This window comes from Oryzias latipes, chromosome 5, assembly GCF_002234675.1.
Source record: "Oryzias latipes chromosome 5, ASM223467v1".
NCBI lineage: Eukaryota > Metazoa > Chordata > Actinopteri > Beloniformes > Adrianichthyidae > Oryzias > Oryzias latipes.
Window position 1 is genome coordinate 23,572,108 of NC_019863.2, and position 16,279 is coordinate 23,588,386.

General features: G+C 40.1%; 1 protein-coding gene across 1 annotated transcript in view; it reads left to right on the top strand.

The window, feature by feature from the left end:
* The first annotated feature begins 892 nt into the window (after positions 1–892).
* Positions 893–16,279, top strand: part of wnt4 (Wnt family member 4) — a 28,015-nt gene continuing 12,628 nt past the window's right edge. Inside the window, 1 exon segment of the mRNA NM_001160439.1 lies at positions 893–969. Within this exon segment, the coding sequence (NP_001153911.1) occupies positions 893–969 (77 nt within the window).

Consider the following 16,279-nt stretch of genomic DNA (forward strand, 5'->3'; position numbering starts at 1 on the left):
ACGGAGCAGACATTTGTCGTATTATTGGGATTTTCTGGTTTCATTTTGTAGCCAAGTTTTAAATAGCCTCTTGACCGCACAATATTAGGCTGAGTTGTGGGACAGACAGCACCAGGCATTGCCAAAAGGCGCGCGCGTTTCCAGAAGTATGCGTGCGTGCGTGTGTGCGTGCGTGTGTGGCGCTGGGCAGGACAGCAGCGGTGAGTGGCTGCGCTTTTGCATCCTCCCCAGAGACCTCCAAAACACCCACACACGCGCGCGCGCAGCACCTTCACGCTCTTAACCCGCCTCTTTCACTCTGCCCCCGTCCCTGTGCAGCCATACCTCCATCCTTGCACCGCCCCTCCAGCTAAAGGCAACGCACGCAGAGTCTCCACCAGAGTCACGGAGGAAGGCGCCGTGTGTGGAATCGCTGCGCGTCTTTACGCTCGGAACGTGCGCGTTTGGCGCAGAGAAACAGTGGAGACCTGCTGGGAGCTTTCAGGAGAGCGGCCGCTTTGGTCGGGATCTGGTAGAAGCAACAGGAACCGCTTTCTAATTTCACTGCAGGGTCGCTTTTGCGCATCTAGAGAAAACAACTGAGCTCAAACAAACACAAACAGGTTTATTTTTGTTTTCTTTTTTTTTTTTACTGTTGACATTTCTCTCCCCTCCACCTCCACCTTCTCAACTCGCCTTGGCAGAGAAAGGAACGGGAAAACCGCGCGGAGCTGCGCGCCTTCCCGGTGGATGCGCAACGATGGATTAACATCCTTCCCTGGATTCTCCAGTTCCCTCTTCCATTCCCTCCACTTCTGACACGCGTCCCCTCCATCCCCTCACCTCCATCACCCCTCTATCCGCTCTTGGATTATCCAGAACCCCACCACCTTCCACTCCTCCACTTCTCGAGATGACCGGGGAACATGTTCTGCGGTGCGTCCTGATGCTCTGCTGCGCGCTCCTCTCAGCCAACGCGAGTAACTGGCTGTAAGTGGGACTTTCACCTCCACTCTTCTACACCTGTTCTCCTCCTGCTCCCCCCTGCTTTCATTGTCTGCCTCCTGGCTTTGTGGGGGCGCAGATTAATTGTTAACCACCACTTTCACCATGGATTAATAACTTACTAAACTCCCCCGCCATCACAAAAGAAAAGCATCGCGCATTTTGGAAAGCCATGAAACTTTGATTTAAATCTAAAATACAAAGTTGTTTTGCAAAGATAGTTAGGAGAGAAAAAATAAGGATAAAATGAAATAATTTGATTTTTTCAAAGGATGAATGTTTAAATCTAATTGAAAGTTTGAGAATGCGCTTGGGCAACGGCATGGATTTGTGCTGTAGAACTAATCAGAAGTTCTTTTGAGTCGCTATAAAGGTTGTATTTGCTTTGGAGACGGGGGTGACAGCAGCTCTGAACACAGTCCTGCCTCTGTGTGACCGTGGCGCGCTCGGTTGTGCGCGCCTGCTCTCCCGGCGGCCCGTGGGAGGTGTCCTGCTGCTCCGTGAGGCTTCGCTCCGTGCTTTTTGACTCACCTGCTGGCGCCGTTTCGGAGAAACACACTTCTTCTGCTCAGCCTTTGTTTTTAACCTGGAGCTGAGGAGTGTCGCTCCCGCTAGGCGCAGGGACGTGATGAGGCTGTTTGAGGGGGTGTGAAGGTGTGACAGCGGCGCGCAGCAGGCATGTAGAGGCAGGCTGCAGCCCTGCAGCCCTCCGCACGGAGCCCGAAACTAAGCTGCAGGGCTGCGAGTCCTCCGTCAGCAACAGAGGATGGACTCTGTCAAAGCACAGTTCTGGATTGGTCCTATTTCACCTGACCTAAAGTTACCATCTGGGTCCCACAATCAGGACATTGATTTCAATGAATAAAGTAAAATACCTGGTTAGTTTAAGGAGATTTAAGCAAATTCATTTAGTTTTTTGTAGCCTCATCTTTTTTTTACCTGCTCTGTTTTCCACCTGGTGTCTCTCCACATCCGTTCTTATTGACTGCCATAAGAAGATGAAGTATTTTTGTGCTAATACTCTTTCAAACATCAAAAAAATTTATTCGAATTAAACATCATGAATGTTTTGTTTAACAAAACATGAATTTGAATTTACTGGCAAACTCTAACCAACAGTGAATAAATGTTTCACTTCAAGTCTTAAAAGTCTGTAACCCTTGTGCTATCCTAGGCACTTTAACATTAGGAGTTGGGTCATCTAGACCCACTAGACAGTGCGCTGAACCTTTTTACTTAAATGATTTGTTATCTTCACTGTGTCCATGGATTACATGAAATCTTTCCACCTTTATCCACCTTTGTCATGGTAGGGAGAACACGTCAATGTATAAGGGTGGGGTCATCTAAGATAACACAAGGGTTTAAAGAGGAGAGACATATTTAAAGCAGCTTTAATTGTTTTTTTGTATAGAGCTATTGAAATAGCATTGTCAATTTCTTAGTAAAGAAAGCAGAATCCTAGATACTCATAGATCAGGGCTTCCGAGGCAACCATGATCCCTTAAGACCCACTCCAAGGAAAATGGTGCTTTTGGTGTTTTTTTAACATGTTCTTGTGGAATTTTTCTCATGATGAAGACATAAAGACAATTAAGTTTAAAACTGCATTTCTGAGCTTAATCCATGCCAACAGTCCACAACTCAGAGGCAAATTTCTAATGAACTACTGCCGCTCTGCAGAATTATCTCCCAGACAATGACACAGGTTTTTTAAAAGTTTGTCTAAAAATAGCCTAATAATTAAAAGGCCACTGGAATCGTTTTGAACATTGATCAAAAGATGATCAGAGTGAGGACTTTTACAACTAAGCAGTCTTTTCTCCTGCTCTCCCTACACTTTTCCTGCTGTTTACCTGGATCAGGTGCGTTCAGTCATTCAGAATGAGGAGACCCCTGAGTCAGCAAATCACAATTAACAATGCATGTCGTTTGAAAGGACACTTTTAGGTTTCGTCCTCTCTTGACATGTTTCTTTTAAAAGAAGAAAAAAAAATCATTTTTAATTTTAAAGCTAGTGGGGAAAAAAGCAGATTTTTAAATTATTTTGAAAATAAAGTTCTTTATTTAAAGTTTCAAAATGAATCTCAGATTCTAACGCTGACACAACTTAGTGTAACAATAAATGATTACCCTAATAACTTTTAAACTTTACTTTTTTGTGTGTTTGCCTCATTTTAAAATCATCAGTGTGCTCTGTTTATGCTGGGATGTCTTCACAAAGTTAAGATTTACCATTGGGCGGCCGTGGTGCAGCGGTTGGGCGGTCAACCGATCGTAAGATTGCAGGTTCTATTCCCGCCTTGCACGCCCATGTGTCGAAGTGTCCTTGGCCAAGACACTAAACCCCACCTTGCCTCTGGTGGGAGGTTGGCGCCAGTGTTCGGCAGCAGAGCCGCCATCAGTGTGTGAATGTGTGTGTGACTGGGTGAATGGGACTGAGACTATAAAGCGCTTTGGGCCTTCGAAAGAGGGTAGAAAGCGCTATATAAGTATACGCCATTTACCATTAAAGATGTTTGTAAAAGTCTTTCAAAATTAAAAGTCCCACTGAGGCACAAAAGCTTTTTTGAGTTGGGGATTAGAAAACTTTTGTATATTTTTGGAGTTTGGACTCTAATCCGGGCTGCACGGTGGGGCAGTGGTTAGCACTCTCACCCAAGAAGACCCTGGTTCAAATCCAAGCTGGGTTCTTTGAGTGTGGAGTTTGCATGTGGGGGTATTCACACATATTTGGTTCGCTTAAAGTGAACCAGAGTTCATTTACCCCGATAAGCCAGAACAAATCTTCATTGCGAATACACCCAAGTGGACCCTGATCCGGGACCAGGAACCGCTCCCTAACCCATCTTTTGAGGTGGTCTTGGTTCGTTTTCAATCGGACTGAGCTTCGATTTGTTCCGAGATTCCTCAGTCTGCATACAATCCGTGGTCGGAGTGGAACAACGGAACCAAAACGGTCACCGTAGCTGACGTAAACAGAGTAGGAATGTGGCAACAAATGAGCTCCTGTCAGATATAAAGCAACGATTATCGTGTTATAAAACAGAAAAAAAAAGTCCAACTGTTTATTTGTTAGAACATTTATTTTCACACAGCTGAAAAGCCTTCTTACATGCTTTTGTGTGTTGTTACGTGGCACGCATCCGACAAGCGCTGCTGTGATGTCATCCTAGAAACTACCTTGTAGTTCCTTAATAGAATTCTTTCAAAATGCCATAACACCACAACGGTGAGACACAGCAACTCATTGAAATGTGGTGGGATTAATGCAGGCTCATTAAAACAACTTTTAAAGTTATACACATTGCTTTTCACTGTTTTCCTGACAATCTATATGTCATAAACACTTAACAGCCTACCTTCAGACCTGACGTCTCCTCATCACTGCAGTTTCATCCTGTGTGTTAAAGCACACGCTCTCCTTGCCAGTAACCGCCATGCAGCATGCCTCCGCTGTACCAAAGTAACAAGTCAAAAAAGTTAACCGTCCCAATTTTAAAGTGCAGCACGTTTGTCTTTCTCTTGTTGGTTTGACCTGGCCTCGTACTGCCTGGCCAATGACTGAAGAGATCTTTAGTCACATGGTTTTGTTTACAAGCTGTGGTCTGAAACAGGAAAGGAGCAAGAATGATTTTTCTGACCAATAGAGTGATGGAGTAATAGCTGTTTATTTCTCTATAGAAGTCTACGGGACTTTAGCTTTCTGGAGCCAGCAAGTACCTGTTTGGAACGTGAGGGGGTAGAGTTCATTATGTCCAGCGATTTACAGTCCATGGTTACTAACAAGGCTGGGACTTTGCACAGTAACGTTTTTTTAGTAATATCAATCAATTTTTTAGGTGTTGCACCTTGGTTGGGAGTTACAGGTATGGGGATACGTTAATTCAGCTAACGCTTCGAACATGGGTAACGTCTTGTGTATTCCTGAGCGCAGTTCATGAAGTCTGACTGATTCATCTCTGACCCTTGTCTCACCTAATGGGCCTTATAAGTTTTGTGCGCCTTATATATAACAAAAGTTTGAAATTAATGACCAGTCATTGCCAGTGCGCCTCATAATTCAGTGCATTCTATAGGTAGGAAAATAGGATACTAGAAAAGAATACTAAAATTAATTTTAAAAAAAAACCAATTTATTAGTGATAAACAAGATGATTAGAATGAATTATGACATTAGAATAATTTTGAAACAATAAAGCTTACTAAAAAATGAACTTGAAATAATTTGAGACAAGCGAGAATATCGAGCTCGTAACTGCAAGACAATTGCAGCTACTGAATGATTTTCCTTTGAATTCATACGGTACAATGGAGAATCCACAAGAATCCATATGGAGACATGGAGAATCCACAAGATGCACTGAGGTATAATTTCCTTTTATTTAGTTTAAGAGTGCAGTTGTAGTAAAGAAATATAGAGTGTAAAAGTGCTTATTACAGTAGCCAGCTGCTGTTCATACTGCTAAAAGGGAATCAGTGATTTGTTTTTTTAGAGGACCATCTTGGTGATAATTGGACATGCCTGACAGAAAGAGCCACTGAGGTTTCTATTGACAGCTTTCTGACAAATAGCTCGAGAAACATCAGATAGACTGACTTGGAATTTGTTGAAGGAATTTATGATCCCCTCGGGAGTTTTCCTAATCACTTTGATGGTTATCTAGCTATTGGCATCTGCTGTTTTGAAGGGAATTTTTCTGTCAGCTGGATCTTGGTAAGACTTAAAGTTGTCCAGTGTATGAGAGGTGAAAATAAGACAGATGAAACAGTTGATTTAATGATAAAAAAAAAAGGACCTGCAAACTATAAATACTGCAATGTAAAATAAAATAAACAATTACTGATCAATAATTTTTTAGAAACAGTAAAACATTTATTCTCTTTGATGTAATGTCTTAAAAAGTAAAAGTTTACAAATCCTACTTAAAGTTGATGTAAAGCAAATTCAAAAGCCCAACTAGATATAAAACAATATTCAAAAAGATAAAAAATGTAAATGTAAAACACCTAACCTCGCGAGACAGTAAGCTAGCGGACATCATTTTTGGTTACGTCACATCCCAAAGTCGGCAAAGCCACGTTTATTCTCCACGAGAAAAAACAAGTTCTAGCCTGCAATTTCCCCTCTAATTGTAGAGCTTTTATTAACGACATCTCACTTTAGTCAGATTTGTTTTCTATGTCTCCGTGTGATACAAATCTGTGATTGGCTGACCTCTAGAAGTGGGCGTGGCTAAATATTAAAAGGGAAGCACTATTTAATTGCTGAAGAGAGGCTAAAAATCCTGATTCTCACTTCCCCTGACAGAAGTATTCTTTCTACTTTGGGATTTCTTATGCGGATAAGATCTGCATGCAAGAGCAAATCCCTCTACACATTGAGTAAAAAAGTATTGAGTTGCTGTGAAAAAAAATGTTGATGCAACAGTCGGGGCAAATTTATCACCCTGGTTTTTTGACCTGGTGTATATTGTAGGACTATGGGATTTTTCAAAAGCAGGTGTTGTAAGCATTAGTATCACTTTTATAAAAGCAGAAAAACCCACAAACAGCTAAAAAGCCTCTTTTTGCTCTGTTCTTATTCATGTAACCCTTGTGCTATCCTAGGCACTTTAACGTTGGGAGTAGGGTCATCTAGACCCACTAGACAGTGCTCTGAACCTTTTTTCCTAAGTGATTTGTGATCTCCACTGGTGTCCATGGATTACATGAAATCTTTCCACCTTCATCCACCTTTGTCATGGTAGAGAGAACACGTCACAGTAAGGGTGGGGTCATCTGAGATAGCACAAGGGTTAAACATCTGTGGTCCAATATGTCAGATCTGCACAAGAGAGAAGTCTGGTAACAACCCTTACGCAACGGAGATGTAGCACTAACATAACACACACTCTCTGATCAATTGAAACCACATGGCCGATCACGCGATTAATGTGGATCGCCTGATTCTGACACGGAGAAAAGCAAAGTAACTTTTCATTTCGGATTTACTTTACTAGTACTAGTATCAAGTGTTGTAGTCACAACATCAGTGTTGGCGTTCTTCAAATAACCATAAGAATTTGACGCAATGAACGTAATTCCAATGACTTTCTATGATTAGCACAGGTTATTTGGCTGAAATATTCATGCCGAATGCCCTTCCTGACACATGCACAGGGGGATTCCGCTGGTAATCGAACCCTGATTTTCCATTCCTACATGCAACCAAAGGAGCCATTCATACATGCTACATTTCATATGTGATTTAAACCAAATATCTATATATATGTTGCTTCAGTTGATCAGTAGCTTTTTGGGTGTGTGACATTTATGACTATCCAATTTCATTATGGTACAAAGAACTACAAAAACCTGATTCTCTAAAACAATGTTTACAAAAAGAATTGTAACTTCTACAGTTCTTCCCAGGTTTGGATGATTTGAGTTACGTGGAGTAACGGGAGAGTAGGCAATCGTCCAAAGGACTGCATAATGATGAAGAATACGACATAAAAGGAGAAAGGACAGAAATATCAGCAGCCTTTGATACAAAGACAGAAGGAAAAATAAAACAAATCGGTTTGGTGCGACACAAGAATGACACATTTCAAAGGTCCACTATTGACTTCTGACCCACCCCACTTCTCACTCTTACTAACCTGCATTAGGTGTGTCTACTCAGTTTACAACCTGAAATCATCTCTTTCTGCTCATTTAAAATGTACATCAATTTAAGATATGACAAAAACAAAGGTTCCCTGTGTTTATTTGTATGTTTAAATAAGATTCAGTGTAAAATGAAGCTGCTCAGCTGTGTTGTTCACTCAGGGTTCGCCACAGGTGGTTGTCAGAGATCTTTATGCCAGATGCCCTTCCTGACAAAACACTGTATTATATGCAGGCTGGGTACCAGCACAGGGGGACCAAGACTTGGGCCCCATATGGCAACATAGTAAGGCAGTGGCCAAGGACCCACACTGGATAAAGTTGGATAAAACTGGATAAAGCTGTGCCTGTCCATCAAATTAAAACATTGCCTGTGTGGTGAAGTAGAGCACAGTTTCTGGAAAAACTTCTTGGATGCTCAATATCCCAAATATTGGGACTGCGATGTTTGATTGTCATGGCTTCTATTTGAAACTGGGATGTTTTTGAGCCCTGTTATTTGGTGTCCTCTTCACTCTACACCATGTAGTGCAGTTGAGCTTATTAGTCACAACCGCCCTCATGGGTGGATGCGAGCTTTCTGTTGGCAAAAAATGGACAAACCAGTCATAAGCCACGGTTTCATGCGCAAAATATCTTGATCGGATCAATGGTCGGATTCAAATTCAACCGTGTACATGGGCCCAGAAATACTTTTTCCAATTAGAACGAACGTTCACATGGTCACACTTTCGGTCAGAATAAATCATTTGGTCTTGCGCAGTAGTGTTGAAAATACTGGAAGAGGAAATGAGTTCCGCTGTAAACAAAGTGAGCTGCCACATACATTCATGCAGCAGCTCGGTAATATACGAGATGATATTCTAAATGTGCTTTTCTTAATGTTATGAATATTATGAAGCGCCTGTTCGCTCATCATTTTCTTTTTAATCCGTGTGGTCAGTGCTTTTTTGTGGAAGAGAGAGCTGGAAGAGGCCAGGGTTAGGAGAAGGCTAACACACGCTAACAACATTAGCCTTTGATGAACACAAAATCCATGCGGGAAATGCTGTTATCTGCATCTTGGCTACACGTAAATATGTGGGAATAACATCAGCCTTTATTTAGTCGGGACATGACTGGAAACACAAATCCACATGATTGTATGATCGGAAAGAAAGTTTGATCCGAAAGAGTCTGATCGGGGCAGAGTATTCCGAACGGCGTGTTTACATGACACATTTTTCTTCCGATCAGGCGTTCTTTCCGATTACTTTTGTCCATGTAAACGCAGTGATAGACCGCACATTTTTCTAGGGGCATGCTGCAGGCAACAAGTCTAAGCAAACATTTAACACTTAAGGTGGTTGAGATGCAGGTTCTAGTGGTAAGTGCGCACTCCTTGCGTGCAGTCTGACTGTTGGAGATTAGACACTCCATGTGTAGTTTGTGTGGCCATTCTACAGACACTTGCGTATCACCTCAACGCTCCATATTCCCTGTGTCAGTCCTCGCCCCTTACTAATGACAAGAGTGTGGCGTTAGAGCATCGTACGACAGCATCACCCGTACGTCATTAGTGCTTACAGTTTATAATATCCTCGCAAATACTTCATGATACTGCACTCACCAAACGCACAACAATGGTACGTTCCATATTTAATTACGTTCCTTGAAGTGGAAGCACAAATCTCAAGGGTGAGACACACCTGTGCTCCCTTTAAGACGTGGACACTCCTGTCTTTAACCCCCACAGACAACCCAAAAACCTGCAGTACCTGAACAGGTACACCCCTATATGGGTTCACATGACCAAGGCCTTTAAAGCACATAAAGGAATGATTGACCTTAAACATGTCAGAGACTAGGGTTGTTTTGAAACAAGGAGACAGAATTGCCCAAAACTGTAGCACAACTAGTCGTATTTGCTGCTAGAATCAGCTCACAGGTTCACCAAGTCACATCATGAAACTCTTCACTGTTATGAAAAGTGAAAAATATATATTTACCATATCTAAACTACAAGAAAAAGAAAATGCTTTTGGAAGGTGTCAGGCTAATACTTAGCGAGGACAACTTTTTCACATCTGAATACAGGTAAAATAGCGAAATAATCAAAAGTCATAAAAACGAGTTAAAGTTTGTAGCTATTTTTACTTGATGGGAATAGAATGACACCCTCCCAACTCCCACTTGTAGTCTAAAACAGCTCATGGTTTGTACCAACCCAATCCCTCCATCATCTCATTTATTATTATCACCATAATGATAAAGATGTTGGTAGCTATGAAAAATGGGAAATACTATAGAGACACCAAGACTGCCACACATAATTATTAGTTCCAAACTTGAAAAAGAAGTCTATGGTTGCTATGGACCATCACCTTCATGTTGGCCTCCAGTTTGATGTCCCCTCACAGCCCTTCATTTTCTCTGTCCAGATCCATGCAGGTCACTCAATCTGATCAAAGTAACATGTCACAAACATACCTTAAATCATTTATCTTCTTAAATTATTGTTAGGAACTCTAAAGGTTTAAAACATTGGGACTTTATTTAAAGAGTTAGTAAATATTCACCATAAATTATTTACAGCCTTCATCATTCTGGACAGGGAGTTTTTTGTACATTTAACATCAACCTCCTTTTCTCCCAAACACACACACACACCCACACACACACACACACACTCAGTGGCTGTGTAAACAGTAAGCAGGACCAGTTTACGGTTCAAGTCCAAACCTGCCTTCTGCACATGAATGATCTCAATTTTACAAGCGCGCTTATCCACTTATCTCTCCAGGCGGAAAACAAAAACAACCGAATTCACTGAGAACACAAACATGAGGAAGAGGCAGTTCTTTGGTTTTCATTTGTAAATGAGTTAGCATGAACATGCGTTTGTCCGTTTTATTTGCATCCTAACATTTTGTTGAGGAAGGTGTTCGGTCGTAGGACATGACTTCTAATGATTTGTTTCCAAATGGATCTACAACAAATCAATATTTGGCATTTGAAAAAAAAGCCAAATGGAAGCTTTAAACAAATAAATTAGAAAAAACAAAAAAAAAACTACAATTTCACCTACATCTTTGGGTTGGATGGATGTTTCTATTTTCTTTATTTTAAGTATCCACCATACTAACTCTGAACCAACCAATAGTTTTTGGTATTTATATAGATTTTTTTTTTATAAATAACATTGGATTGATTTACAAGTTAAAGTATGACAATGATGATAGTGACCAAAAAATCCCATTTGAATCAATGTTCTCCTGAAAATAATTCAAGAAAAAAAGTTTCATCAAAACCTGAAACCTAATTGCTAAAGTTCTCAAAAATCTAAATCTGCTCAATCTTAGTTGAAAAACAGTGCTGCGCTAACAGATTATGCCTTTTTTAAAATTGATTTAAATGCAAGCATGAACCAAGTTTAACAACCTTAATTGTACTTTTTAGTATAAATGTAACATGAGTCGGAGGTGGCAGTATCATGGTGAGATCATTGTTTAACTAACAGGGGATAATTTGTGATCTAACTTTATTTTATTTCATTTTTTACGTTTTTCCTATATGGAAAAAGATATCCTGCTTGAACTGTACTAAACCAAGTTTTTTGGAAAGTTCAGTTTCTTTTGCCCCACTTAGACCTGTTTCCTGTCAGACCTGTTTCATCCAGAAACCACTGCAGCAAACTAAAGCAGCTGAAAGATTCCAGAAAAAACACATCATGCTGCCATCTAAGGACGTTTAAGGCCAGATTCTACAGCCAAGTCAGCAGGATTAAGTCTAAAATCACTATAGCAAGAGGTGTATAGTTACTCGATTCATTTGAACACAATTACTTTGACTAAAAGGACCATTTGTAGAAATTGTAAGGAGGTACCCTACAAAGTCTGCTTCAAAATGGAGACTTTTGGCCATATTTGTAATAAATATAAGAGGAAAATGTAAACATTATTTCTGTTGATGTGTTTGAAAAACTCTGATGAACCTGAAAACAGCAAAACGTTGAATATCGTGCATCCCTGTCAATCTACACATTCTACATACCTTGTGTTTGAATAAGGACATAGGTTTAGACAATTACTCTAATATGTTCAAACTGTTACACAGTTACAGTACTGCTGAGCAGTAGCAGTTTGTTGTGCTGTAGCAATATTTTTGAGGCAACATGTTTCTTAATTGAGTGAAATTGGATAGATCCTCCTCTCCTCTAATGGAAAATCTGCAGCTTTGAGACCCCAGAGGCCCACGCTGAGAATCATCACCCACAAATGAAGAAAACGTGTAACCGTGGAGAATAGATGTGTCACAATTCTTTGACTTCATAGATGAATCCCTTTGTATTCCTATAATCCAACCAGATTGTTCTGTCTGAGGCAAGTTGTTGTTGCCAACAACCTATCTAAAAGAAACTTTCTGTTGCTAATGGAACCAAAGTAAAAGACTTTCAGCACATCAAAGCAGCAGTCAAGCATGGTGGTGGTGGTGTGTTGGTATGGGGGAAAGATGTTGGACTAAAATCTAGCAGGCAGCCATTGTGCAGAGGTAGAGTGGTTGACCTTGCAGGTTCAGTTCTTGCCTAGCTTGCACGTGTCCATGTTTTCCTCCGGTAAAACACTGAACCCCACAATAATGCTCTTGGTGGTTATAAATTGGCGCCAGTGTTAGGCAGCAGAGTGTGTGAATGTGTGTGTGAACTTTGGTGAATGGCACTGTTAAGTTTTTTGGGCCTTAACGCTTTAACACCGGAGCTTTAACTGACAATACATCTGATGCTGACATGGAGAATACACACTCTACTTAACCACACTTTACATTTTTTTAATTTACAAATGTTGCAAATCTGTGCAAAACCACTTGTCCCCGCTTCGGAATCCGTTAGAATTACGTTATTGCGCAAACGGACAGATCTGTAGTAGTTCAGAGAGTGACAAAGGTGGATAAAGGTGGAAAGATTTCATGTAATCCATGGACACCAGTGAAGATCTCAAATCATTGAAGAAAAAAGGTTCAGAGCACTGTCTAGTGGGTCTAGATGACCCAACTCCCAACGTTAAAGTACTTAGGATAGCACAAGGGTTAATATTGTAAAGTGAGCAACAAGAACTCATTTTAATATAATTTAGCTCTGGAGAACTTCCTTCTGTTTTCCTCTTCTGTCATTTTTGGTTCTTGCACATCACTGCTTTTTAGGACTATGTAGACTTTCACAATAAGAGTTTTTCCTTCCTGTGAATGCTTTGTTTCACTCAGATACAGAGTGTGATGCCACAGAAACAGGAAGCACCAAGTCCTGCATTTAGAAACCATCAGCTGTTCGCAGCTATTGTTTGCCTCCGATCTGAATATCATGCTGGCACACGAACACGTGCGTCGTGCCGCACAAACAGACCCCCAGCTCATGGCTGCAGCAGCAGGCGGGAGGCTAATTTCATGCCTCTTACTCCCACTTTCCTCCAAATGTGTGTGAAGCCGTGTTTTTGTGTGTGTGTGTGTGTGGGAGCCTGTGTGAGGGTTGTGGTGTTGGCACTGTGCGTTATTTTTAGGGGGGGAAATGAGCTCCAGTGGAGCCAGAAGCAAATAAATCCAGCGCCTCACACACTCATACACATAAGTGCACAGTGGCAAACACATTAACTGACTCCATCATATTGTTTCACCTCTATGTGCTGCTCTACTTACGTCACCAGCGCTCTGCGTCCACTCGCTCAGCCCATTGAGACGACTGTTGCTGTGAATTTGGGCTATAGAAATAAAATTGAATTGAATTCAATTGCGCTCCCTTTTGAGCTTACTCAAACTTTCTCTTATCTTCACTTGAAATGTTTTTTAAAAGTTAAATTATTCTCAAAACTCATACAAAACTCCTGACTTATAGTTGTCTCATCTGTGATTTTTTTATCAGTCACAAACATTTAAAAAAAAGTTTTATTGCAATTTCATCTGAATTTAGCTTGGATTTTCTCAAAAAACACAGTCGTGCTCAGTGTCGCGCCCCCTCACAAATAAATGACCAACATTGATTGTGTCATTTAACCCTTGTGTTATCCTATGGGGTCAAGATAACCACTTGACAGAAATCCAGGTTTGACTTCGCTGTACATAACTACCACTGACAGTTTTCTGCTATGAGAACAATGCAAACCTTTTTTCTGAATATATGTACCGGTAAGCGGTTATGTTTACATTGGCCAGTCAGTTTCTGCAACTGAGAAAAGTGAAATTTAGAGCTTAATTTTCTTAAAATATGTCCTCTATCATCAGAAGAATTCCACAAGAATATGTTTCAAAACACCAATAACACAATATTCATTGGATCTTTAAAAGCCATGATTAGGTTGTAAGTGAACCCTGATGCAGGTCACTTCAGCAGGGATGCACAGAAGGACCAAACTGAGACAAAAACCTAAAGAAAAGACACAAACTCAAAGCCTGAGAAAAAAAAGTTAAAGCCCACAATGTGTTAGTTAACAAGAGCAAATCTGTAAAAAACATCTCCTTAGTGAGCTTGGCGAAGGACAATTCAGACACTCCATATCTGGTAGTTTAATAAATTAAATAGTTTGAAAACTAGTGGCAATAAATGGGTTTCTTTTTCTAGTTTTTTCCCTCCTAGTCAGGGTCTATTTCTGGGAAAACTGCCCTCAAATAAGACGCAGTTGGATCAGTGTGATTTTTCCAAGCTGTTAGTATTAAAACCAAACTAAATGAAAGTGTGAAAATGTTCAATAATCCTTAACCAGTAGTGCTGACTTTGCCAGACGATCCTAGCATAAAGGCACTTCTTATGTTTTGCTGTTCCTGAATGATTCTGTCAGATTTTGGCTGCTAGAATATTTGTCTCTGGTGTCATAAATGACAGGTTTCAGCTTGCAAAGTTGCACAACTTTAATGTTGCTTGTAAACAAGCAGTTGATGGGTTGCTTTTATTGTGACCACAACAAGCTGTGGGATGACATCATTTCCTGCTATTTTCATTTAAAAAAAATTATGTTTCATTAAATGAGATTCTAAAACAAATCTAATTTCCACTCCATTTAATGAATTATAAGATAATTTTATTTAACCCTAATCTTAAAAGAGCCAGTTAAAATCAAATCAATAAAAATTGATCTGAAAGTAGTCTTGTATTTTGAAAAATTCCATCAAACGACTTCTTTATTCTGTTCGTCGTTGATAGTCTGCCTTCAATTATTTACTTATTTTTGTTTATTTCCATTTGTTTATTATTTTGTTTGTTTAAAAGAAAAAATGTTTTGCCGAAGAGGAAGATGACTAGACTGTCACTTTTAACTCCTTTAATATTTTACGTTGCATATATATTTTAAATTTGAACTTCTTACTTCTGAAATATATTGGAAACTGGATAAATTGGTTAATAAGATAAATACATTTGTTTTAGCCAGAGTTGTTGTTTTTTTTGTTGATATAAGTTTACGTTTTCAAATACATAATAAAAGTAATTCTAACAAAATTGTGTCACAGTTTTACAAAAGTCGAATAGTGAGTCTGAACTTTTCCGTTTTTTTTTACTTTCAACTCTGCAGTTTTCAACAAGAAATCTAATTAACAACTCCTGTTTTTGTTATAAAAAAAATGAGTCCTCATCTTATCCTATACAGTCATGAGGACCTCCAGAAGGTTCTGCAGATTTGTCTTTACATAGAATTTAGAATGAAAGGAAATTGAGGAAACAGTTCCTCCTATAGGTCACTCCAGGAACTGCATGTAATAAATCAAGTTGCTTTCAGATTTCAGATAGAGGGTCCTGACTTTAAGAACTTAAAAGCAGCTAAACCAAGCAGGTTTAAGCAGGAAAATGTCAAAGAGGTGCAGAATCATGAGGACTAAATGTTGGCAATACTGGTTTTAAATCATTTATCTTGACTGTAGCTTCTCTGTTATCTGCAGTTCTTCAGCAGAAACGTTTCTTTTCTTAGGTCTCCTCATCATCTGAGCTATATTTATGAACTGCTGTGGAACTTGGCGGTGTGCTCAGCACCAGAAAGGCAAACATGAAGATATTTTCATTTAAATACACATTAAAAATAAGCAGCCAAAGAGGGTGGGTCTCTGTCCCATTCATAGAGAGGCTCTGGTCAGTGTGTTGAATTCATTCAAAGACTGAGAGAGTGACCTGTCCAGGGTGTAAGCCGCCTTCGCCCTACAGTAGCCGGGACAGGCTCTGGCAATCCTGTGACCCCGAAAGAGATATAGTGGCTTAAATGGACGGATGGATGGATGGATGGATGGATGGATGGATGGATGGACGGATGGATGGATGGATGGACGGATGGATGGATGGACGGATGGATGGATGGATGGATGGATGGATGGATGGATGGATGGATAGATAGATGGATGGAATGGTCTTCTCCCTCACAAGTATTCAAAAAGATTTTTGCAAGGATGAGATCTAAAGTAGATCATCAGTTTATGTAAATATGATTAAAAGAGCCAACCAGTATTGGGTTTGGCCTAAATTCAAGCTGTGCTAAAACAGAAAAAGAGGTGCAGCAACAAATAAATACTTTTCACTCTCGGGGTCAGAAGTTTATTTCAAGTTTATGAGTCGCTGTGTGCCATTTGACTGTGAAAATTGACAGAATTCTACTTTTTTTTATTACCGCTTCCTACATTTTAATCTTTGGCCTAAGAT